The following is a 26,537-nucleotide window of genomic DNA, read 5'->3' on the forward strand; positions in this document are numbered from 1 at the left end:
GTTAAAGAAACTATGGAGGCCAAAATCTTGGGGAAAAGATCGACCAATTTACACCAAGGTCTCATGTTTGGGTTATATCATTTCCACCTCTCCCTATGCTTGTTTAGAGCTATTTTAGTTCAAGAATCTCGTGCTTCCTTTAAACCACAATTGGCTAGCTTGTTGGACACCCCAAGACCTAGTAAAAATAGTTGTCTTAAGAATCCTACCCTAAAAGTTTAACAAGGTTCACTTGACACACCCTCTTCCACAATGGCTAAAGATAAACCAAAGATGAAGAGAAATGACCCCCCTCTTAAACAAAAATCTAATCCCAATAAAAAAGATAAATTTAGTATTCATGAAATAGACTCACATATTGAAGCTACTAAAGAGAATTGTACACCCTATCAATCTACCAAATTGGCTTAGCTTGCTAAAAGAGGAATCTAATCTAAAGACTAATTCTAAATATGATGAAGCTATGCATAGTGATTATAATGGTAAATATGATAAAGATGATAGAGATGTTGAGAAAGAGGTTTACTCTATTACTAAGAGTAGTTCATCTCATGCCTTTGACAACTTAAAAATGGAGTTGATGGAACTTACTAAGGAAGTTTCGATTGAGGCGAATACCAAAACACTCACCACTATAAATGGCAAGGCCATGGTCAAAGGAGAGTGTGTTACCACTGTGGACACCTATGAAGAGATTGAAAAAATAAATAGTAGGATGGATGACATAGATAAACACCTTGAAGATGTTTATTAGTTTGCATTGAAGCTTATGCATAGTTTGACCACCACATCATATTTTTTGTAGAAGGATATGTTTGGAGTGGATGATGGGGAAGAAGAAAATTGTAAGGTACTTAACCTGATGATGGATCATAGAGTGCGATTCGAAATGTCAGTGCAAAAATAGTCACGCAATCAAATCCAGAAGCACAATATTTGACAATTTCACATGGATTGTGGAAATCTTCTTGTTCTTAGAAGGCACTTTTCAAGTTCCTTACTAAATAGTGGGCTATAAGAATGCTTTCTAAACCACACAAGGCCAAAAAGAATTAGGCTTTAGACCCCTTCTTCCTTTGTGTTTCACTATTAGTGGCTTAGATGGTCTTGTCTTTATTAATACTTTCTTAGTTTCTACTATTACTTTATGTTTCCCTAGTTTCTACCAGTTTGGCCCTATGCGTCTCTTACTAAGACTTTACTACAATTTGGTATTACTTGGTGGTTTTTGGTACTGTTTTGGTTCTTGGTACGGTTAGTGATAGACATGGTCACTTTGGCGATAATGATAGTGTTAGTAGTTGTTGCTATGGATATTGTTTTAGGTACAATTTATATTGCTAATGTTGCTCAGTTTGTTTTCACTACTCGGTTAGTGTGTTGTTACTATGTGGTAACTCTTGATTTATTTTTAGCCGTCTGATGGGTTGTGTTTAGGAGGGTCAACACCCTTATTTTGTTAATGTTAATATAAAAAACATATAATGTGTTACAAAATATGATCATCTATAAGAATATACTATGATTTTACTTATGATAACTTCTTACAATATACAATAAATTCAATCAATTTTTTATATTTATACTATATTTGACTTCTAATAGTTATTAGAATTAGAATACTACAACATTAAAGTTTTAACTTGAATGAATGCTTTTTTTTTTAATAAATAGAAGTCATAACTTGATAATCTTATTTAATAATTTATTAAACTTAATAAATCATATTTTAAAATTTATTAAACTTAATAATGTTATAGTACTCATTCCAAAAAGGCCAGTATAGCCAAACAATAAATTGACTTTTAATATATACTAAAATTTATAATAATAATAAATTATTTATTACAAGATATTAAAATTATATATATAAAGTCGAGTCAATCAAAATGACTATATTTTTTATTATATCTTATTTTAAATATATGTTGAAAATAAAATATTTTAACGTTACAATTTCAAACTAAGAAATTGAAATTTAATAAATATTTGATCAATCTTACTTTTTTAAATTTATTATTTACAATTAAATTATAAAATTAATTATACAGAATTAAAAATATAAACTATTTTTTATTTGTTATTTTAGGAAAAATTCCAACTCAATAAAATATCTTTTATAAAAATCAAAAACAATTCTCAACTTTTATGCTTATAATATACAATTTTAAAAATGTTTAAAATGAACTATAATTGCAACTCAATTACAATTACACTAATAAATAATAAATAATAAGAATAAATCCACTCACTTTTCTTCAGAATCTGTTTTAAATTCTTGTAATAAAAAAAGTGCTTGAAGAATGCAAAGGTGTATGTTTTAATAGTTTCTACATTTGCACATGTTGTAACTGCATGTTTCTTTTTCTTTAAAAAAATGGGGAAAATACTACTTTAAGGAAGGTTCTCTTTCATAATACACATGGAAGAAGTGTAACGCCCATACACTGGAAAAAGGTTGCCGCTCAGTTCATGTTATCAAGTTTGTTTGATTTTGGTACCCTCTCATTGTTTTATCTAATTATTTATAATTGTTTGTACAATTAGAAAAATTAACAAAAGTGGTATATTTAAAAGGATAGTTATTTTTATATTGTTTTGAATAATGTATTTGTAAGTAGATGCTTTAAGATAAAAATAATAAAAATAAGGAAATTAAATCAGTCAATCATGTGGGATTGAGATAAAAGGAAGAGAGCATAATTTAAAAGAATTTATAAATTAGTTTTCTTTAAAAAAAATGGAGAAAATAATTTTCAATGTATCATATTAATTTATGTTTAAAAGTAGTCAAAATTTTATTATTTTTAAGGAAAAATAATGCAAATGAAAGAAAGAGCTCTATATAAAGTTATTGATGAAGATCAAATATTTATAAGGAAAAAAAAAAGTATTTTTAATTCTCTTAAATTTTAAGAAAATTTGTATAATTTTTTAAAAAAATAAAAAATCAAAAGTTGATTTGGCTAAATCTTCCCTGTTGCAGGGGGTTGGTCATGGGTTCTAGTCTCCCCCATCTTCGTGGTACTGGTGGTACTGGTGGGCGTGTCGTGTCGGCACTACCGGTCACGTTAAAAAGTTTACCAGGCGCACTGCAGTTTATAGGGGGGCCGTGTTGCACCGATTCCTGCAGTCTAAAAAAAAAAAAAAAAAAAAGAATATTTAAAAAAATAATTATCTTCAATTTTAAGTTCTATGAAATAAATATGATCTTTTAAAGAAATAATGATAAGGCACTAAAGATTTATGAACTATAGTAAACAATTTCAAGATAATTGAAGCTTATTTGATTTGAAGGTTGGAAGATCCCATTCTTAATAAATGTATGCTTGTAGTGCTAGAATTTTAAAAATAAAATAAAATTGTAAATTCTAACATTTTAACTATATTTAAATTCCGTAAGTCTCATTTATAATATTTTTATTTATTTCTTTTGTCCATATTTCAAATATATTATTGAAAAATGACGAGAAACATAAAATTGGAGTTAAATTTTTATTACATGTAGGAAGACAAAACTCCTATCCAATGTTTATTTTGAAAATATTGTATTTTTATTAAAACTTAATATCTTGATGTGTAAATGATTGTCTTAGTCTTATTCAAACTTAGAATTTCCTCTTTAAAAACATACTAAAAATCATCTAGTGATCTATTATTCATGAGTGTTGGAAAAAAAGTTAGTATCTAGTATCAATTGTCCTACTTCTTTGGTACCTATAAGAAATGATTATTGAGGCATTTGTGTATATGTATTGGATCAATAATGTAATTTCTTTGTTTGATAGAGAAAACATAATAAGACAATTTAGAAGATGTTTTGGACAACATTTTGAAACAGTATGTGCAAAGATCATATAATTAATGCTAGTATATTTCCACTATTCATGAAATGTAATTATTGCTTCTTAATCTAATCAACCATAACAAAGGATCACAATATCTCATTTACATTACTCGTATTCATATAAATATCTTAAATATATCAATGTAAAAATAATGATAAATGTTTAATATACTCCATACACAAAAATATAAATTTTATGTGATGTGTATTTTAAATTAGTGTCTTTATTATTATTAATGATTAATGGGTGAAAAAATCAAATTTAAAATATAAAGTTAACACACTCATCCTATTGCATTATGTTCAATCTCTGCTTATTTTCAAATTACTCTTCATTAGATTTTGCTAATATAAAGCTTGTTAAAAAATTACCACTTCTATCTGTCATATGATTTTTTACTAACAGATAAATTTTTAATTGATTGTCAATTTTTTTATTTTCAAATAATTTAATATATTATTTTAAATTTAAATATTTATAAATTATTAAATATTAATTAGTAATATATGAATTTTTAATTAAATATAATTATATAAGAAATAATATAAAAATACATATCTAATATTATAAATTACTAAAAATAAGTTTTTAAAATTTATTCTATTCTATATCTAATAGAAAAAATAGAAGTATATATAATAATCACATTTATGTATATTATTAAATAAAATATTAATTGTTAACTTATGATTTAGTTTTAGTAATAGGATTTTATAACTTTTTTAATTAGATAAAAGCAAATAAAAATTACATGGAAAAACGAAACTATGCAAAAATTTTGTTTGTTGAAGGAAAATAGAACAGAATAAAGATTCTTGTATAGTCCATGAGACTAGATAACCTTATATGACCCGCCCAAAGCTTTGACAAAATTGACATAATGCATTGTGGGCCAATTGTTAAAACTTAAAAAGATGCAGGATTTTTATTATTTTTTCATCATCAATTCTTTACGAACTTGCATAATTAATGGTAGAAAAAATAAAATCAAAATCAAAATATTGGTGTCTTACATTCTTGTGGAGAGCTTACCAAACACCAATCTTATATGAATTTATAGATGACTAAATAGATCTTATAATTAATCTAAATATATTTCATTCATGAAATTTAATTGTTAAGTCTATTAGATTTCCACAATCTATATTGATACAAATTATTATCCCTTCTAATATTGATTGTGTAACAATTTTTACTATCAAAGTTGATCATACTACTCCCTCTTATGCATCGTAATAATAGATCATGTAGTATGATCCCTAATATTGATACTATAAATTGTTACCCAATTAATTCCTAAAGAAAAAATAAAATTTAATAATTATTAATAACAATGCATCACCACCACTATCAAAGAGAAAACAAAGATATTTGTCCACATATATATACTCTTTTAACAACATTGGATAGCTCTAATGGCTACTAGAACTCTACCCAATACTATGAACATTAAATACTCCAATATATCAATTGATTTCTTTAAATATACCTACCAATACTCTATTGAATACCCCATATTTCTAATCAAGCTGCCTCCCATGGTAGATACCAGAAATAAAAACTCAAATCAAATTTAGGGTATTTTGCTGTAAAACACGAGATTTGAATCACGTACTTGGATCAAGCAAATAGCCAATACATAGCTGCAAAGTGGCATATACGACTTAATGGGTGCTTTTGGACTAAGTACTCCATGGATGCTTACAGTCCCCACATTTAAAGCGCTATATTCCCAAAGTTCGCCATGCCCAAAGAAACTTCCTTTGGACCCTTTTTTCACTGTTCCTTATCACACTTTTTTTACTGTGTATTTCACAAATGATGCAACACATTCAGGTTCTCATGTTATTCTTGGTCCTTATCTTAATATTCCAGTTACAGCATTAGGGCACAAAAGCAGGGGAGTTCAGCAAAGGAAGCAAATAGTTTTAGGATCAGATCAGAAACGGAAAAGAGTTTGGGTGGATCACGGTGGAATGAGCGTCATTATTATTATTATTAAAATCCACTAATCCAAGCTGTTCAAGTGAAGTATGTCCCAGTCAGACTACTGACTTTGTTCTTTTCCTCTCACATGAAAGCTATAAATGGTGACTGCCACACCCTTGTGATTCGTCAATGTGGTGTGTGCTAACTTGAGTTTTGTTAAGAATTCATGTCATTGGAGTAATGGGATTCGATGGAGGTTTTATAGTAGTGTTGATGATTTTAGGACTGTTCCACGGGGTTTGTGGTCAGCCCATGTATCCATGTGACAATAGGGTCATCCCCAATGCAGCCGTTGTGTACCCATTTTGTAACAGAGCCTTGCCCATCAATGAGAGAGTGAATGACCTCGTTGGAAGGCTGAATTTGAAGGAGAAGGTTCAGATGCTTGTGGACAAAGCAGGGGCAGTGCCTAGGCTTGGGATCCCAAGCTATGAATGGTGGTCAGAGGCCTTACATGGTGTCTCTAATTTTGGTCCTGGTACCCACTTTGCTAATCCCATTCCTGCTGCTACAAGCTTCCCTCAAGTCATTCTTGCCGCTGCTTCATTTGACACTGAATTGTGGGAAGAGATAGGAAAGGTATGTTTTGCGTTCAGTTTTACTATATTTTTGATCTTTTTCCTCCATTTGCCTGTAATTCAATCTCAAATGGCTCATCTTGCTGTATAATTCGTTGCTTCTCTGTAGAATTTGGTTGGGTATTTCTTGAGTTACTTGATAGCCACTTTACTCAGAAAATTGTTTGCATGATATGGGAATTCTTGGTAAGGTTGGAGAAGATTGAGAATGATGCAAGAAACATGTCATTGAGGTGATGTGGGTAGAATTTTGAGAAAATGTGAATGAGAATTTCAATTGAACAGAGAGGAATAATCTAAAATAATATTGAGGTGCATTTCTGTATTTGATTGTTTGCCAATTTTTTGCATTAACGTTTTGAGTGACACTCAGTGATCCATTATTTTTCTCCTCCAGCTATTCTCATCCTCATGATGGACCACCGAGTGTGGTTGGGCTTGTTGATGCAAAATATTGGCACACAATCAATCTGAGAATCTCAATAATATGACGGATTGTGGAAACCTCTTCACATTAACCTAAAATAAGTTATATACAACTCATATAGGCTTGCTGGAGCTTCCTACTAAAGAAACATGCAACTATTTGTTTACATTAGGTCCTGTTGTAAAACTTGAAAATGGTTCTAGATGGTATAGACCTGAAAGGTGAAAGGGGTTTATAACCATTTGGTATCTTATAGTACTAGGGATTTTCTTTTCATTGCTGCAAGTTAATCATAATTGAGAGTTCTGTATGCATAATTGACAAAGTATTTTTTTGATTGTTGCATTTGGTTCCAAAGATCTTGTTCTGATAGTTTCTGGATTAGATTGTGTAGAGATTTTTTCATAACTTTTCATGTATGTTTGTGCAGGCAGTATCCACAGAAGCTCGTGCAATGTACAATGCAGGATTGGGAGGATTAACTTATTGGAGTCCTAATGTCAATATATTTAGAGACCCCAGATGGGGTAGAGGACAAGAAACTCCAGGAGAGGATCCCCTGCTTAGTAGCAATTTTGCAGTACACTATGTTAGAGGACTGCAATCAACAGATGGAGGGGACCCCAATAGATTGAAAGTTGCTGCTTGCTGCAAGCATTTTACCGCTTATGATTTGGATAACTGGAACCAAATTGATCGATTTCACTTTGATGCCAGGGTATTGTTCAGAAGATAATTATATTATTATTAGTTAAACTTGAGTAGAGTTGAAACCAAGACCTTCTGGAGGCTCACAATTTATCATTGTGTTGTAGGCTCTTGCTTTAGTTTCAATGGTTTTCATTCATGAGAGTTTCAATGGTGTTTTTTATGATTGCAGGTTACACAGCAGGACTTGGATGACACTTATAATCCACCTTTTAAGGCTTGTGTGGCTGATGGGCATGTTGCCAGTATTATGTGCTCTTATAATAAAGTCAATGGAGTTCCAACCTGTGCAGATCCAGTACTGCTTAATGGAAATATCAGGGGAAAATGGGGATTGAATGGGTAAATAATAGGCCAAAACATGTTTTCAGTTCAGTGACTTAGGGTGTGAAGCTGCGATTGTTGTTTCCTGGAAGAAAAAACAATTAAATTGTTTTGGAATTGTGCAGATACATAGCTTCGGATTGTGATTCAGCAGATGTTATATACAACACTATGCACTTCACGTCAACACCTGAGAGAACAGTAGCAGATGTTATGGGAGCTGGTCAGTAAAAGAAATACTGTGTGTTGCAACTTATATACTATGGTGCCATGGGCTTAATTATAAATTGGGTTACTGGCAATAACTTCTGGATTTGATTGTGTGAAGTTTTTTAGCATCAAAATTTCGAATTACTCTCCATGATCCATCATTTTGATTCGAAACATTGATGCTAAATAACTTTACCCAATCAAATTCAGAAGTTCTTGCCAATAATTGCCATGGATTGTGGAAATCTGTTCCTCATTGCTATAAATTGGGTATTAATTCAACTTTGGGTTGTTTATTTCCATGTGTTTTGAATAGGACTGGATCTTAATTGTGGAAGATTCCTTGGAGATCATACTGAAGCAGCGGTAAAAATTGGGAAACTGCAGGAGTCTGTGGTAGACAGGGCTTTATTCAACTCTTTCTCTGTTCAAATGCGCCTCGGATTGTTTGATGGCGATCCCGCATTCCAGCCATATGGTAATCTTGGTCCTAAGGATGTCTGCACTCCTGAACACCACAGATTGTCTGTCAGGGCAGCCAGGGAAGGCATAGTACTCCTCAAAAACAACAACAGAGCATTGCCATTTTCACCAACCATCATCAGATCCTTGGCTGTTATTGGACCCAATGCAGCTGCAAAGGATACTATGATTGGTAATTATGCAGGTAGTAAATTTAATTCCAAAAAGTTATTTCTTTTTCTTACATCCGGGTGTCCATGACCACAGGCCGATGTGAGGTGCCTGCAAGATGTCTCACCCCTTAAACCCGGGAGATTTAAACCTGAGACCATGGGGAATTACCCACAACCTCAAGCCAACTCATCTACCCGTGTGGGCTTAATTCCAAACAGTTGCTACCTAGGTTTCCTCTTCCAAGATTGCTCTATAGGCTTAGGGTGGGCGATGGGTATGAAAGGAATGTGCTAGAGTTTAGCCTTATGAAGCTTAATTTGGTCCTATTTTTGGAATTGGGCATGATTGATAGTTGGGCTAAGATTTAACAAATGTTCTAGATTCTTGTTCCTTTTATGCTTGGCAATGGCATATATGATAGCTGATTTCCCTGTATATATATGGTATTATGTATGGCAATCTTCTGGTGATTTATTATTATTATTTATTAAGCTCGTTTAGACTCGAACCCAAGACCTCTCAGATAAGAGGCTCACAGTTTACCATTGTGTTGTAGGCTCTTGCCTATTTTAGTATAGTTCTCTTGATAGCCATGGAAATTGGGATTTTTGCTTTCTAATCTATGTTTTCTGTTTTGATTGCCATGGTGGCGCATGGGATTTCTGTTTTGTCTCCTCATCTATGTTTTCTCTTTTGAAGGTGTTCCCTGCAGATACACAACACCTGTAAAAGGCCTCGGTATATACACAAAAACCGTGCATAAACGCGGCTGTCAGAGTATTGCCTGCCCTTGGAATCCTTACCTAGTGAGGGATGCAGCACAGGCAGCATCTCAGGCAGATGCCACAGTGATAGTTGTAGGTGGAGACCTTTCAGTAGAAGCAGAAATGATAGATAGGACAAGCTTATTATTGCCTGGGCATCAAGAACAGATGGTGATTGAAACAGCCAAAGCATCCAGAGGACCTGTGATACTTGTGGTGATGTCAGGGGGGCCAATGGATATCTCCTTTGCCAAACACTATGACAAGATTTCAAGTATACTTTGGGTGGGATACCCAGGCCAGGCTGGTGGAAAGGCATTGGCTGATGTCATATTTGGCAAGCACAACCCAGGTATACCCACATGCCCCATCGATTATGACCCATATGGGCCAAAGCCTAGATTAGTTATTGTTATTTGTTGAAATTAGTTATTATTATGTGTTATGCTTGAGTAGATTTGAACAGAATACCTCCCACATGAGAGGCTCATAAGTTACTGTTGTGTTGTAGGCTCTTGCCTTATGTTGTCAGAGGTTTTACTGACTATGTGCTTGCTTGTCATTTTCCAAATAGGTGGGAGACTGCCAGTAACATGGTACCCACAAGATTTTGTTGTGAAGGTGCCGATGACAGACATGAACATGAGGCCTAACCCTGCAACTGGGTATCCAGGAAGAACTTACAGATTCTACACTGGAAGTGCATTGTACAGGTTTGGTGATGGATTGAGTTATACAACCTTCTCTCATTCTGTCGTGGAGGCACCCAAGCTTGTTTCATTATCCATGCAAACACCAAACAACACTTGTGGTGGAGGAACTGATAAGAATATGTGCAATTCAGTCCATGTTGAGCATACCAATTGTGAGGGACAGATGTTTGATGTGCATGTGGATGTAGACAACAAGGGAGATATAGATGGAAGGCATGCTGTTCTCTTGTTCTTCAGCCCTCCTGATGGGGTTCACAAGGGGGCTCCACAAAGGCAGCTGATGGCTTTCAGGAAGGTTAATGTTGGGAAAGGAGGGAGAGAAAGAGTGCACTTCTCATTAGATGTATGTAAAGATTTGAGTATTGTCGATGAGATGGGTGTGAGGAAATTGGCATTGGGTTCTCATCTCCTTCATGTTGGGGATGTCCAACATGCTTTTGACATTCAACTTGGAGATTAGTTTTTTGAGCAAACCAAACTAGGGTTTGCACCTTGCAGTTGATTAATATGATATTATTGATAAGGGTAGCAACATGGGCAACTATCCAAAAGGCTGTTGCTGTTGGTGCTGCTGTGATATGTGAAAATAATAATTGGGTGCATTATTCTATTGTTGTATCATTATTTGGAAATCAAATCATTTATATTTTTGAGTTGCTCTAGCAAGGGCTATCACTGTAGTACAGGTGAACAAGATAAAAGGAATATTTGTTGGTATAAGTTCGTGTAAGCTTTCAAATGAATGTGATATAATGATGACAAATTGGTTGACCCTGATGCAATAAAATATGATGTAAGGAAATAGATTCTCGTAGTATATGAGGCCATGTTGTAAGAAAAGACAAATAGAAATAAGCAGGTTTGGACTACTTTTGGAAATCCTTCACCAAGGTGTAAGTGGCAGGTTCCAACTGGTCACGCTCTTCTGTACAAGTAGAGGGTGTAACAGCAAGTTTCCAAGTTTGGGCATATGAGGTGTTGTAATGAATTCTTATTAATGTTATTAATGAATGACAAAATCTAAACATTTCCTCCTAGTATGAAGACAAACTACTCACTCTATGAAAAAGTTATAATATAATGCGAAGAATTTTATAACACAGAGGCACATTTTTTGAGCCATCCAACTTAAAATGAATTTCGTGGAAACGTTCAATGTTTTGGGAGGGAGGGGAAGAGGCGGGGCTTTGGTTTGGCCTGTTCGCATAGTATTTTGATGGTAATGTAAGATTAGCTTTTACTTTTTGTATTTATTATAAATTTGATTTAGATTTTCTCACATTTAAGAAATTTATTTCTACATATTTATACTTAAATTAAATAGTTCAATAATTAATGTTGGAGTGACATATTGTGAAGTTCATTGTGAACAAATTAGAGAGTTTGTTCCAAAAATCTTTTATGAGACACAATTTTTGAACTTTTTTTAGATGTTCTTTTGTCCCAAGATTTTGTTAGTACATGCAAATGGTTTGATCAATTGATTCAAATAGGTTATTTTGTAGGAAAAATCTATTTTGGAAGTTTGTGAAAAAGTTAGGAGTTAAACCACATATCAATCCAAAATTTAATCAAATTTTTTTATCTTTAGCTTGGTGAAAGCTAACCACATAAATTCTATTTTGAGGACAAACCTTGTTACATTTATGCTTCTTTACTAGTTTTCCTCCATTGGATTAGGGATTTTGTTGTGTTTACCTCGACAAGTTCTTTTGAATAGTCCCCTTGTTTATCCTTTCCTTGCTAGCCATACCTAGACCACATTATTGGCTCTCCTAGGAGGATGGTAAGTTGAAATTGATACATTATACTTCAATCATCCTTAATGTTGAGACTATGTGGAAATAAATGTATTGCAAGACCTCAAGAAAATTATTGATATACAAATTGGTAACATGTGTCATCTCTAAAGAGTTGTGTATATAAAGTTGCTAAACCCCTATGTTTTGTGCCAATTCTTCAAACATATACATTATTAATTACCTCTTAACCAAACTTGAGGCAAAACCAACCCTCAAATCATGTATTAATTGTCTCTAAAATAATTAAAGAAGGATGGACTAATGTCAACAACCACAAAGGTGATAATAATAGACTTCATAAGGGATCTTATGTGGCTCTAATAATGGGTGATCCAATGTTGGCTACAATAATGAAGGTCTCAAGTTGGTTCCTTCAATGGCATGTTTGCAACCACCAAGGTGAAAAAAAACTTCACAATGTAATTGTAAATCTCTCAGTCTAAAGTTCAACTTTTGGTAGGACAGTCTACTTTAATCCCATTCTTTAGAACCTCTTGTTGAGATTTAGTTTCAAATTGCCTTGAATAATTGTTCAACAAGCTTCCTCTTTTGCTTCATTAGTTTTGTACCTTATTCTAGGAGTTATGCGGCCTTTTATAGACATATCAACTTATGGCTTATTTTTCCTTGCTCTTTATGACTCTAAGCCATTTATGTGACCTTACCTTAATCAAAACCAAGGTCTTGGTGCTGATGACAAATATTCATCTTTCAATCATTGAAAAGGATAAGCATGTTAGGATTGGGTGGAGGTGGGTAACATAAACTAGTTGCATACCCATAAAATAATAGCAATGAAAAGTAAACATTTAAACCACAAAGTAAATGTCCATGAACTTGTAATGGCCTAAGAAAAACTAACCATGACACATGGAGGGATTAGAGAGATAGGGCTAGAGGCACATCTAACTATCTAATCACCTTGTCGAGTAACACAAGCAAACAACACCAAGGAGAGAAGGAACTTCAAAAAGCTTTATTAATTTATCAAATTATTTTCATACATGCCTAGCTATAAGGCCTTCTGGATTAGGACCAACAAAATACAACTTCAAAACCCATGATCCAACTTCAAATTTACTATTCAGGAACACCTGTCCCAACTCTCTAAGTAGTGCCTAGCCTAAACCTAAATACCCTTATTTATACTTGCCAAAATGACTTACAAAAGATTCTAGATCATTACATAATAGAAAGGCCAACCTTAAATCAGTCTGCACACATCCCAAGACAAGCTCTAAACATTAGATTCATGATCCAAATTAATTACATAAGTTGGTTCAAACTAAGAACCAATCGTAGACAAACTCAATCAAAGAAGGAGCCAAGCATCAGTAAATATCAAGCTGACTCGACACATGAACAAACACTCGGCCAACACTAGATAGCTCAACCAATACTGGATAGCTATAGTAACTTGACAGCTACAGTAACTTGACAGCTACAGTAACTTGATCAACACTGAACACCTTGACAACAAAAACATCTTGGAAACCACTAGCACTCGGCTCCAATAGGAAGAATGAACAAAGATGACCAGGATAGCAAGACAACTCGAGATGCTCTTGCATAGACAACTGGGGTTGAATCTCAATGATTCTCCTGAATCATTGAGATGTCACAACCTAAGCTGAATGCAACTCAGACTAAGAAATCCTTGATGCATTTTCAATGGTCTATTTTTTTCATTTTATCAAATATTGATGTTAATATTTTCCTCTCATCCTTTTTCCAACTCATTGATCTAATATTTGTTCAAGCTCTTCAATCTACTTCTTAGAATAATCATCAAGTACTACAACTTCGTCATCTAGCTCGTGATCCTTGTGTAAATCAACAATATTGAATATGAGAGATATATCTATGTCAAAGGTAACTCAACTTCATAAGCATTACCACTGCCAAACTTCCTCAAGATTTTACAAGGTCCAAACTTCTTCATTTTTAGCTTACTATATATTCCAACAAGAAATCACCTCATCACCAACTCAAAAACATGATGTCTCCTAGACTTATCAACGTTTTCCTTATACTTATGATTACTTTGTTCCGACTTCAACTTCACTTCCTCATACAAAGACTTCTTAAAACCAACAAACTCCTCCCCTTCAACAATTCTCTTCTCTTCACCAACAACATCCCTCAAATCTGATACTCCTCTAGGCTACATTCTAGTAACAATCTCAAAAGGTGTTTTTCCTGTACTCCTATTCACAAAATTATTCTATGAAAACTCAGCTTGTGCCAATACCATATCCTAATTACTTGGCTTAGCTCCAAAAAAACATCTCAACAAATTACCCAAGCTTCTATTCACAACCTCTATCTGTCCATTTGTCTGTGGATGGAATGTCAAACTAAATCTAAACTTAGTACCCATCTTCTTCCACAAAGTCCTCCAAAAATAACCAACAAACTTATTGTCTTAGTCATAAATAATACTTTTTGGTAATCCATGCAATCTAACAATCTATTTGAAGAAAATTTGAAAAACATGTATAATGTTTGACGTCTTCTTATGTGGTATGAAATGTGTCATCTTAGAAAATCTATGTGAAACAACAAATATGAAATCATACCCTCTTGTTGTCTTAGGTAATCCAAGAACAAAATCCATACTAATGTCATTCCAAGGTTTCTCAAGAACAAAAATAGGTGTATACAAACTAGTATTTTGACTTAATTCTTTTGCAACTTCACAAATCCAAAAATTCCTTACAAACTTCTGAAAATCCTTAATACATCTATGACCAATAATACTTATCCTTAAGAAAACTCAATGTCTTATAAACCACCATAATGCTTTTTCTTAATCAAATTAACTCTCACAGAAATTCTTGGTATACACAATTGAATTCCTTTGAACAACATACCTTCTTGAATGAAATACTCATCAAACTTACTCATTTTATCTGATAGATTTGGTTCTCTACACTCTCTCCATGCCTCATAAAAAATTAGGGTCAATATCATACAACTTCTTTATCTCATCAAGACCAAGAACTTTAACCTTCATCTCAGCCAACAAAGAATGTTGTCTACTCAATGGATCAACAACCCAATTAGTAACTCCACTTTAATGCTTGATCACAAGTGTGAAATTCTACAAGTGCTCAACCCACTTCATATGTCTCCGAATCAATGTTTTGATCTTTCAAATAACTTAAACTAGTTGCATACCCATAAAATAATAGTAGTGAAAAGTAAACTATTAAGCCACAAAGTAAATGTCCATGAACTTGTAATGGCCTAAGAAAGACTAATCTTGACACAAGGAGGGATTAGAGAACTAGGGCTAGAGGAACATCTAACTATCTAATCACATTGCCGAGTAATAGAACAGAAGCAAACAACACAAAGAACAACACCAAGGAGAGAAGGAACTTTGAAATGCTTTATTAATTCATCAAGTTATTTTCATACATGCCCAACTATATGGCCTTCTAGATTACGACCAACAAAATACAACTTTAAAATCCATGATCCAACTTCAAATTTCTATTTAGGAACACCTGCTCTCAACTCTCTAAGTAATGTCTAACCTAAACCTAAACACCCTTATTTATACTTGCCAAAATAGCTTACAAAAGATTCTAGATCATTACATAGTAGAAAGGCCAACCTTAAGTTGGTCTGCACACATCCTAAGACAATATCTGAACAATAAATTCACGGTCCAAATTAATTACATAAGTTCTCTCAAACTAAGAACCAATCACAGACAAACTCAGTCAAAGGAGTTGAGCATCACTAAATATCAGGCTCACTCGACACATGAAAGAACACTTGGCCAACACTAGATAGCTCGACCAATACTAGATAGCTATAGTAACTCGGTAGCTACAGTAACTCGACCAACACTGAACAATTCGACAACAACAACTTGGAAACCACTAGCACTCAGCTCCAATAGGAAGAATGAACTAAGATGAGCAAGATAGCAAGACAACCTAAGATGCTGTTACATTAGACAACCGGGATTGAAAGAAATGATTCTTCTGAATCATTGAGATGTCAAACTTGAGCTGAATGCAACTTAGACTAAGAAATCCTTGATGCATCTTCAATAGGTCTATTTTTTCATTTTATCAAATATTCATGTTAATCCTTTACTCTCGTCCTTTTTCCAACTTATTGATCTAATATCTATTCAACCTCTTCAATCTACTTCTTAGAATAATCATCAGGTACAACAACTTTGTTATCTAACTTATGATACTTGTGTAAATCAACAACATTGAATATGGGAGATATATCTATGTCATCAGGTAACTCAACTTCATAAACATTACCACTGCTAAACTTTCTCAAGATCTTACAAGGTCTAAACTTCTTCATTTTTAGCTTACCATATATTCCAACAAGAAATTTGCCCCCTCTTCAAATAAACTATCACTTCATCACCAACTCAAAAACATGATGTATCCTAGACTTATCAATGTTTTCCTTATACTTATGATTACTTTTTTTCAACTTCAACTTCACTTCTCATGCAAAGACTTCTTAAAACCAAAAAACTCTCCCCCTTCAACAATTCTCTTCTCTTCACCAACAACATCCCTCAAATCTGATACTCCTGTAGGCTGCATTCTAGTAACAATCTCAAAAGGTGTTTTTCTTGTACTCCTATTCACAAAATTATTATATGTAAAATTAACTTGTACCAATACTGTTGGCCAAATTTGCCTTCCCACCAAAATTGCCACATTTGAATTCAAATGTTAAATGGTCACGTCCCACTTTTAATATTAAACAATGCCATGGAAATACAAAATAAATTAAATAAAAACCTTATAATATTTTTGTGTTTTCCTAAGTTTATTTTTTGGCCCCTACATGTATTCGTTCATTACCAGATCTCCCAGGATCAACGATGGGCACTTTCCCATTTTATCAAGATGCAAGGTTTTTATAGGAATGTAGGTGAGCGCCTTGCTGCCACATGGATTTTATGGACCCTTTCCTATTAGAGGTGCAAAGGTAAAGAACAACTGGGCAATTGTCAAAGCACGTTGCATAAGTTGGTAGTTTGGATGTATTGCATTGGTTGAGATGCAAACTGTGCAGTTGGTGGTCTAGTTTTGTTTTCATCATCAAATGCAACAAAATCTATGGTTGGCGCTTCCTCACTTTGTGAAGTTGCAAGGAGTTTAAACAATGTGAGAAATCAAGGTTTTGACATGTGGACATGTGGGTCCGTTCTTCCATATAGGTCGTTAGGGTTGGAAAGGAATGCTAGGCAATTGCCAGGTGGAAAGTATGTGTCAGTTGCTTCATCTTGATTGGTCAAGGGTTTACATGTTTGCAAAGGTGGATGCTGAGTGTTTAGTGGGCTTGCAAGTTTCAAAAGAAAGGGCAATAATAACTAGGGTCTCTCATGATTGTCGATCATTTGGTGATCGATGATTGTCACTTGCCCCCATTATGGACTTGCTTAGAAATTAAGTAATGCGGGCAAGCAATAAATGATCACGTGTCCCAATGGGCCTAGTTAAGTAAATAACACTAGAGTCACATCACGGTTAGGTCACGGTTCTATGAGTAATCAACGATTAAGTTAAGAAGGTGGCGTGGTTAGTTGGCCAATGAGATAGTCAAATTTATGAAGACCTTGTGGGGTGGCAAAAGAAAATAATGTTATTGGTCCACATGGCTCATCTTGGTCGTACAACTTTGTTTGATTGCTAACCTTACTGATTTATAAGCCAAAAATGAAGGAAAATTGGGTTTTCTTGCATAATTTGATCTTTCTGATTGATCCCAACCACTCCAAGTTAATGCTAGGTTTTAACGGTGCAAAGGACACTCTTTCCACCATCTGATCATCCATTTTAAGGAGTTTTTGCATTGATTGGTGCCATTTCCATCACTTTAGGGTTTGTTCAAGTTGGGGTTTCCATGATTTTCATGTCTTTGCAAGTGTACCAAATCAAATCTACTATTTGGATTGTCTTAATGGTAGTGGTTGTGGAGTAATTTGAATTGGAAATATCTCAGTTATGCCTAAGCTATAAAGGAAGATTTTTAAATTTTTGTAAGGGTTGATCTTTCTTTGATTCTCTAGTATTGCTTCTATGCATACTACTGTAATTTCTCATGCCTCTGAGCCATTGTAATCCTCTGCTAAGTCTCTTTTAGCCACTAACACACTGTGCAAGATTTCTTTGCCTTTGGTTAATGTTTTTTTTCTATATTCTACAACTTGCATGATTGTATCTGCTTTTGACATTTGAATGATATTAAGTGAAGATTCTTGATATAGCATTCTTTTGTTGTCTGATCTACATGTGGTTGTTAAATTAAGCAAGGTCTGAATCTATATTCTTTGAGGTTATAATTGGCTAGCTATGCATTCATGGGAAGAGATAAGGTCAAACACTCTATTTTGGTGCATAACACCCTTAGGTTAGAATAGGTACTTTCTATTCATTCCTTTTCCCTTTTCCTCTCCAAGTGTAGTTAGGTGCACCCTGATAGTATGTAATTTCCCGCTTGGAGATCCTTGGAACAAGATTCAATTTAGGACAAGATATTCTTTTTTACAAGTATGAATGCACATGTCAACATCATACATGGATCACAGATATCACAACAGAAGACTTAACCACCATCTTGGCAACCAATGAACCTCCAAACGTCACTACCCAAACTGACACAGGCATAATTGGAAAATAAAATCCAAAATGACAACAATACAAGGAATCTAAGATTTGTTAGAGCATAGTAATTTAAGTAAACCCAAAGGGTCCTAGATTCACCAAAAATTGATCCCCAATAATCAGTGGAGATGCTCCCTATTGTCCACGTGAGGACCACAGATTGATAGGTTTTCATGTGAAGATGTGCAACATGCCTCATGAGAAAGTGCATTTTGCATCAGGATGTGCACCATGTGCCATGAGGAAGTGCTTGGCCAAGAAACCAAAGCACCCAATAATGGTGTTGGGTTTCGTGCAAGAAAGTGTTCAACCACGCGAAGAAACCCAACATGCGAGGCGAGATCATGCATCCTTGCGCGAGGATGCACAATTTTGCATGAACTTCTAGAACAACAAGTTGGGAATGAAAAGACAACAAAAACAAGGGATAAAGTTTCACCACATTGGGGAGTACCAAATACACAATTTGAGGCATAAACACTTGAACACAATATTGAAAGACAAAAACAAGATCTAACCATCTAACAAGCAATAAAAGAATGTATTGAACGCAACATCACAGTGTACATAAGCAACATTGCAATGTACAAAAATAACATCATAATATGTAAAACAACCAAACTAAGTATACAATACCTCCCAATCATTAATAACATCATAAGACCATCATAGATACTAGCCATCCCCTGCGTGTAACATCCCAAACTACTGACCAAATTGTCAGTGCTATCTTATGAGGACGTCACTACTGAAATGTGCTACAACATAAGAATAAGGAAATCTAACATGCTAGAAGTAAAGCATTAGATAATCTAATAAATCAACCACATCATCTATCATATGCTAAACATCATACGAATAGGAAATCTAACATGCTAAACCAATAAGAAAAAGATACACCAACGAAGAAATTCACATCATCTAATCATATGCTAAACATCATAATATAAGAATGCATCAAATAAACTAGCATCATCTAAACATGATATCCAAGCATTCCGATGAAAGCATAAAACACAAGAAAGCATACTATGGAACTTGGAATATCAAGTGAAAACATCCAACAAAGGTGGCACTAGGACAAAAGACCGTCTCTGTACACCGGTCCCCAACAATGGTATCGGTAGCTATGCCTCCCAACCACATGGAACCCGTAGGTCCACTCCCATTATGCTGATGGAGATAATGATTCAACCATAAACACACAAAAACACAACATCCATGGCTAACACTCACGCCAGATAGTATGATGACTAAAACCAAGAACATAGACAATGCATAAACTATATGTCATGGTCAGACACTCAATGGGCTACTAAGTAGGGGCTAACATCATGGAGAGTTGCTTGGCATGAACAAGCCCAAGCTTGAATCATGTGTGGAAACTCTCTCAAGGTACTCCCTTAGAACCATCACATGAAGCTTTTTTATTATCTTAAGTTTTATTACCACTCACACATTTTATTTAGTTATCACTTACTTAAAGCTCCCTTTGCCAACCTATGGCATCATGATTGCTAGGCTGCGAGCTAGAAGCCCCCTCCATATGCTACCCTACCCTACCCATGCTCATCCTATGAAAAGTTCCTGTGGGCATGCATATTCCCAACCAACCCCAATGATCATAGCTTCCGAAAATACCACAAAAAGTCAGGACTCACAAGTCACTCAAAAAATGTACATGCACGTACTCGTGTGTGGCGCATCACCACCAAAAAGATCATAACAGAAGGATTGGATGAGAACACAATGCAAAATATCACTCAACTAAAAACAAACTTAGGAGGACAAATTCTACACAAATCCCAAAGAACAATAAAACCATACATTATGAAATCACTCAATCAGCCTCAATCCAGGAGTATGGATTCTACACAAATCCCAATGATGCAACAAGACCAAACATCATGAACTCACTCAACCAACCTTAGTCTGGGAGTATGGATGCTACACAAATCCCAATTATACAATAAGACCAAACATCATAAACTCACTCAACTGGCCTTAATCTGGGAGTATGGATTCAACACGAATCCTAGTCTCCACAAAAAAGAACAAAGGTAAAAAAGAAACCATAACAACTGCTAAAAAATCCCTCAACCAAACAAAAAGTAGGGAGTATAGATGAGGTATGCATCCCAATGCAAAAAAAGTGAATAATAGTTTGATTGACATCCTACGGATAATCCAAGTCCACGACCAACAACATGCCAAGAAAACTCAAGAAAACTGGATAGCACACAAATCAAGGCAAAAAACCTCAAAAATCAAAAACTTCAAAATTAAAACCCATTTGGCCTTTGGGTACCAAAACTCCAAAAATTCCAAAATAATTGAGTTCAGACACTGTATGCAAAAATGACTAGCATAATAGTGCAAAACCCCAAACCCTCAACCTGAAAAATAGGGAAATGCTCATACCCACCCAACCGGGTAGAGCTAGCATATAGAAATGGAGGGGAACACTAGTTCTTAGCCTCTTAAAAAATGGCTACCAAGAACAGAAGTTGAAATAGAGCAGAAACAATAAAAAAGGAGAGCCCTACCTCACAACCAAAAGGGCAAAATTCGAATTTGAACCATAAAATAAAAAGCCTGTAGAAGTAGCTAAAAATCGCGGCAATCCAAGGTCTCCCTGAGATGGATCCAACGAGACCAGCCTCATGACAATTCCATGCTCGTAGCTCCCACAATGAACAAAATAGTAAATCCTCATGAAGAGGATTTTGGGTTTTACTCTCCAACTTTCTAATTCAAAAGAGAGAAGTGAGGAATTAAATTCTTTTTTGGATACTTATTCGCTTTTTGAGTGAATAATCAATTAGGAAAAATAACCAACCAACCTAGTTAAACCCCAAATGAACCCAAACAAAAATAGGCTATTCCTAGTAATAGGAATTCATCTATGGAAAAGTTTCCAAAAACTAAAATAAATTAAATAAAAGTTCGAAAACTTAATTTTCCACTTTCGTGACAATGCAAAACTCTAAATGCATAGACATGCTCACTGGTCTAATCACATAATGTAGATGAGTTCGGATTTAATAATCACCGAAAGGATTAATTAAACAATTAAAATAAGGATATGTCGACCATACAGGGATGACATTGGTAAAATATGAATAGTTGAATCACTAACTCCATGTGCCACTGCTAGGGATATAAATCCTGTACACCAAACAACATGATCAAGTGCGATTGCATATAATAACATAGTCAAAGCAATAAATGCATTAAATCACCTAATTCAATTGTTTATTCAATTATACTAAAATAATCTATTTACATCACTCATGTTCGCATAGAGCATAACAATGCAGGAATGAAGTAAATAACCATAGCATTAAATCTATCACATAACATAATCAAAGATATGTCCAAATATCAAATAACTAGATATCATCATAAAACACAGTGTCATCTCAAAATGGCATCATCATGCAATATGATCAACTGAACAACATAGTAATCTAACATCTATGAAACTAAAATCAAAGTATAACATCTGACCCTTAAGTCATCTCAATTGTAAAACATAACATGAGTAACAAACTATCTCTCGGATCAAAATATAACAAGGTAAATATCTGTAGCACTAAACCAATGAATCCAACATGGAAAATCCATTTCTAATTACTTAAGCATTTAATAATGGTAGTTTACACAACATTAATAAGGTACTTAAAACACACATAAGTAAGCACAATCATAAACATGACTAACTACTGCTATAGGAACCCAATACAATGTAGTAGGTAATAGTACACAGTACAATCTTTGCACACATCTCACATTAATCACAACATTGATCCTGATAACCATTGGCACAAACTTCAATGAACCATAAATCACATCAAAGCCTCATAAGTCGGTCAAAGCATAATCAAAGCAACTGATACAATAACATAAATCCAATCACCTCAAGGGTGTAGACCACTCATGGTCACAATCATGATCCTTCACAACAAAAGATCAATAAGGTTGCATCCATCAGGATGATTTACAAAAGTCAAATGGCAGAGGCACTACATCATCCCCCCCAAAAACTAGGCTTACTCCTGGAAGCCTGCAATCTAAGAATAGAACCCAAACACACCAAGAGAAAAATCAAAACTAAGCAATTAGTATGACTCACTGACTTCTTCACGAGTCTATCCAAATCACTCCAACATTCACAAACCATCTTGTCAACCCCATATAGGTTAACTACAAGAGTAGAGGTGTTACACTAACACAAGGTCCTCCAACAAGGAACTTCCTATATGCTAGGAAAAACCCATCTAGCCATAAAGTTAACAATACAAGGCAAGAGAAAAATTCGCTCTATCTTGTCAACAGGTACCCCACTAAACATGCACCTACCACGTGACCACAAAACTATGTTAAAACACAACGCACTACCAACAAGATTTGGAATCATGGGGAATAACCATCCCAAAATTGCCAAGAATGAGCACCCTTGAATCCACGTAAACTCACCCTTTGAACATAGAGAATGACGGTTTACAAAAAAAATGCACACCAAAGGATACTCACCACTACTAACCACCAAGCGTAGGAGCACAAAGTCACTATGGTACAAAAGCTCAACTATCACTAAGACTAGGGTTAGATAACCCAGCTAGACAAGATATCACCTTTCCACAAGGTTGCAAAGAATTAAATGGTGGACAAAACCATGTAATATCTTCATACCAACTCATAAGATGATAGCATGTGTCCAATGTTTCCATGCCTCTCCAGCACCATGCTGGGAATACCACACCCATCCTATTGCTAAACTCAATCTCCAACCTCAAGCCAACTGTCAAAGAGCAACTTGACTAAGACAATCCTCTAAAAGGTACAAGGTTAGAGAGATCAAAAATACAAAGCATTAGGACTGAGAGGGAGTCTCTCTCAATCTCTATACTAAATCATCCCAAGACACATTAGGGAATCTCACAATTCCACCAACCATCCAACACTAACTAAGCTATGGGAATAACCACGCTAGCCTACTTTCTCAAGAGAGAAAGGAATATAGAGATGCACCAAGGTCAACATCCAAAAGGCAGATCTAGAATCATCAAAATATTGAGCCACTCTTTAGTGACAAGGCAACATCCACCTCAAACAAGGAAGCTCACAAACCACACTTTACCTCACAAGGGTGGGTTAGTGCTATAGGAAACACACAACCCTAGGCACAAATCCCAAAAAGTACCTAGTAGATTATGAATATTTGTTAATAGCTCCCTAAGAATAACATGAAGGGTTAAACTTCTCCAACAACCATAAATGTGATGTGTCATGATTGAATTGGCCTCTACTCGATAAAGGGTACTCAAAATATTGATCTGAACCTTTAGAAGTGCAAATGAGTTGCTCGTTGTTCCCTAGGAAAAATTTTGCATTAGCATAACCTCGTGTGAAGTTTCTCACCAAACCAGGTGAGAAAGTGCAATGAAATAGGCGAGAAAGTGCATGATCACTAGTTTCTCGCATGAAATTTTAAATTAGCACAAAAACAACCTTCACTTTGGAGGCCATAACTTTCACGTCTGAACTTAGATTGAATCCTTTTGAAAAGCATCAAAAAGATATCGATGAGGCCTACGACATGATAGAGCTTATAGAGTCCAAAAACCTAAAAGGTTTAATCACCACTCAAGATAAAACATCATAGGCAACTTAGATCATCTCAGATACCAAGACAAGCAACGGACGAAACATCCAAAATAACCAAAAGCACACAAGACCAGAATGACATAAGACATAAAAATAAAGGTAATTCACACATTGAAACCATCATTACTTGTCTTCCATAATTTCATTAATTAAACATAACATAAGCACCAATGCACAATGAAACTGAAAGGTTTTCAAAGCAAGGATCTAAGAGTCACTTCCCAAAAAACAAGAACATAACTTTTCAATTTTTTCCTAGAACAACATTAAGTTTAATCACTATTTAACCATCCAATTACTTAATAAATTTACATTTACTACAGGAACACTACCATGTTCTCTATGATATTATCCCTTATATGTACTACCAGAGGTTCGAGATGAACATGATAGAGTCACAACACACAACTAGGCAACAGTAAAACACATTCAAAATAGTCATCATGAAACATAATCAAAAGCTCAAATGGGGGAATTGTCAAATTCAACAGTAAATCACAAAAGAGCTCATTTCAACAGTAATTCAAGTGTGACAACAACCACAAAGAGAGCGATAGATAAAATTTGATGATTATTCCAAGAGAGGAAAATATTGAAAACCAATGCTAGCCCAACAACATGAGGAAAGTACCTCCAGCCAAATAAAATAAGCCATCAATTAAATCACATTACATGTGATGACTGAGAATAGTCACACAAGAGGGATAAATTACCACACAATGCTAAGGATTACATCATCCCAACAATGTTAGAGAACACACTCACACACATCAAACAATATAGCATCAATAACCTCATGCATATGCAAACTATAATATTTCCTTAATTATTTTCCATGTAATGCAATGTTTATATATTCATTAATTAATACAATTTCCATAAGATTTTGAAGCAAGTTAGATTGGGGGCTTAAGTCATTAACCCAAAAAAATCTAATGCAAGACCTACTCCTTTGCAATGATTCACAATAATACTCATTTCTCCATGAAAGGAGCCATTTCATTACTATAATGACAAAACATAGAATCACAAATAAGATTCATTTATTTACTTACAATTAGGAGAAAATAGGGAAACAATCCACCTTACTCCACAAGGAGAAACAAAAAGAGGCAGTCAAGGCCAACACATGGACACCAATCAGTGGTTCCATTCAAAAGGGGCACACAAGAAACCAATCAAACAAGACACATTGATTTTGTCTATAAAACAAGGAAATGCTCACTTCCTTCTCCTTGCGGTGCTCTAGTCACATCTACTGGACAAGCAAGTCCATCCCAAGTAGATATTGAAGCAACAAAGATCACGAGCCATTCACCAAGACACTCACACTCAACCAATGTAACATCAACGATATGGGCAACATATACATAGAGATCCCAATGTTTGAACATGGGCTCTGATACCAGATGTAATGCCTTGCCTGGAGGTCCTTGAAACAAGGATTTAATTCAAGCCAAGATTTTTTTTACAAGTATAAATGCACATGTCAACATCATACAGGGATCATAGATATTGCAATAGAAGACTTAACCACCATACCAACAACCAACAAACCTCTAAACATCACTACCCAAACTGACACAAGCATAACCAAAACTAAAATCCAAAATGACAACAATACAAGGAATCTAAGATCTGTTAGAGCATGGTAATTTAAGTAAATCCAAATGGTACTAGATTCACCAAAAATTGATCCCTAAAAATCAGTGGAGACACCCCCTATTTTCTGCATGAGGACGATAGACTAATAGGTTTTTGCGCAAAGATGTGCAACATACCTCGTGAGAAAGTACATTATGCACAAGGATGTGCACCATGCAACACGAGGAAGTGCTTGGCCAAGCAACCAAAGCACCCAATATTGGTGTTGGGTTTTGTGCAAGAAAGTTCTCAACCATGTGAAGAAACCCAACATGCCACGTGAGATCTTGCATCCTCGTGTGAGGATGCATGATTTGGCACAAACTCCTAGAACAACAAGCTAGGAATGAAAAGATAGAAAAAATAAGGGATAAAGTTCCTCCACACCAGGGAGTACCGGATCCACGATTTGAGGCATAAACACTGAAGCACAATTCTGAAAGATGAAAACAACACCTAACCATCTAACAAGAAGTAAAAGAACATATTGAAAGTAACATCACAATGTACAAAAGAAAAATCACAATGTACATAAATAGCATCAAAATATGAAAAACAACCAAAC

General features: G+C 34.7%; 1 protein-coding gene across 1 annotated transcript; it reads left to right on the forward strand.

The window, feature by feature from the left end:
- The first annotated feature begins 5,962 nt into the window (after positions 1-5,962).
- LOC149536354 (beta-xylosidase/alpha-L-arabinofuranosidase 2-like) lies at positions 5,963-10,917 on the forward strand. The gene is made up of 7 exons (XM_089805485.1): positions 5,963-6,416; positions 7,273-7,560; positions 7,723-7,892; positions 8,000-8,097; positions 8,401-8,751; positions 9,420-9,836; positions 10,059-10,917. The coding sequence occupies exons 1-7, from the start codon at positions 6,018-6,020 to the stop codon at positions 10,655-10,657; spliced, it is 2,322 nt and encodes a 773-aa protein (XP_089661611.1). The 5' UTR covers positions 5,963-6,017; the 3' UTR covers positions 10,658-10,917.
- Positions 10,918-26,537: the final 15,620 nt, after the last annotated feature.

Source organism: Cupressus sempervirens, chromosome 10 (genome assembly GCF_028749045.1).
Source record: "Cupressus sempervirens isolate cs-2001-9-10 chromosome 10, ASM2874904v1, whole genome shotgun sequence".
In the NCBI taxonomy this organism is placed as follows: Eukaryota; Viridiplantae; Streptophyta; class Pinopsida; order Cupressales; family Cupressaceae; genus Cupressus; species Cupressus sempervirens.

Coding starts and splice junctions, on each gene's coding strand:
- LOC149536354 (XM_089805485.1), top strand. CDS start 6,018: ATGGGATTCGATGGAGGTTTTATAGTAGTGTTGATGATTTTAGGACTG. Junction 6,417..7,272: donor TGTGGGAAGAGATAGGAAAG/GTATGTTTTGCG, acceptor ATGTTTGTGCAG/GCAGTATCCACAGAAGCTCG. Junction 7,893..7,999: donor GGAAAATGGGGATTGAATGG/GTAAATAATAGG, acceptor GGAATTGTGCAG/ATACATAGCTTCGGATTGTG.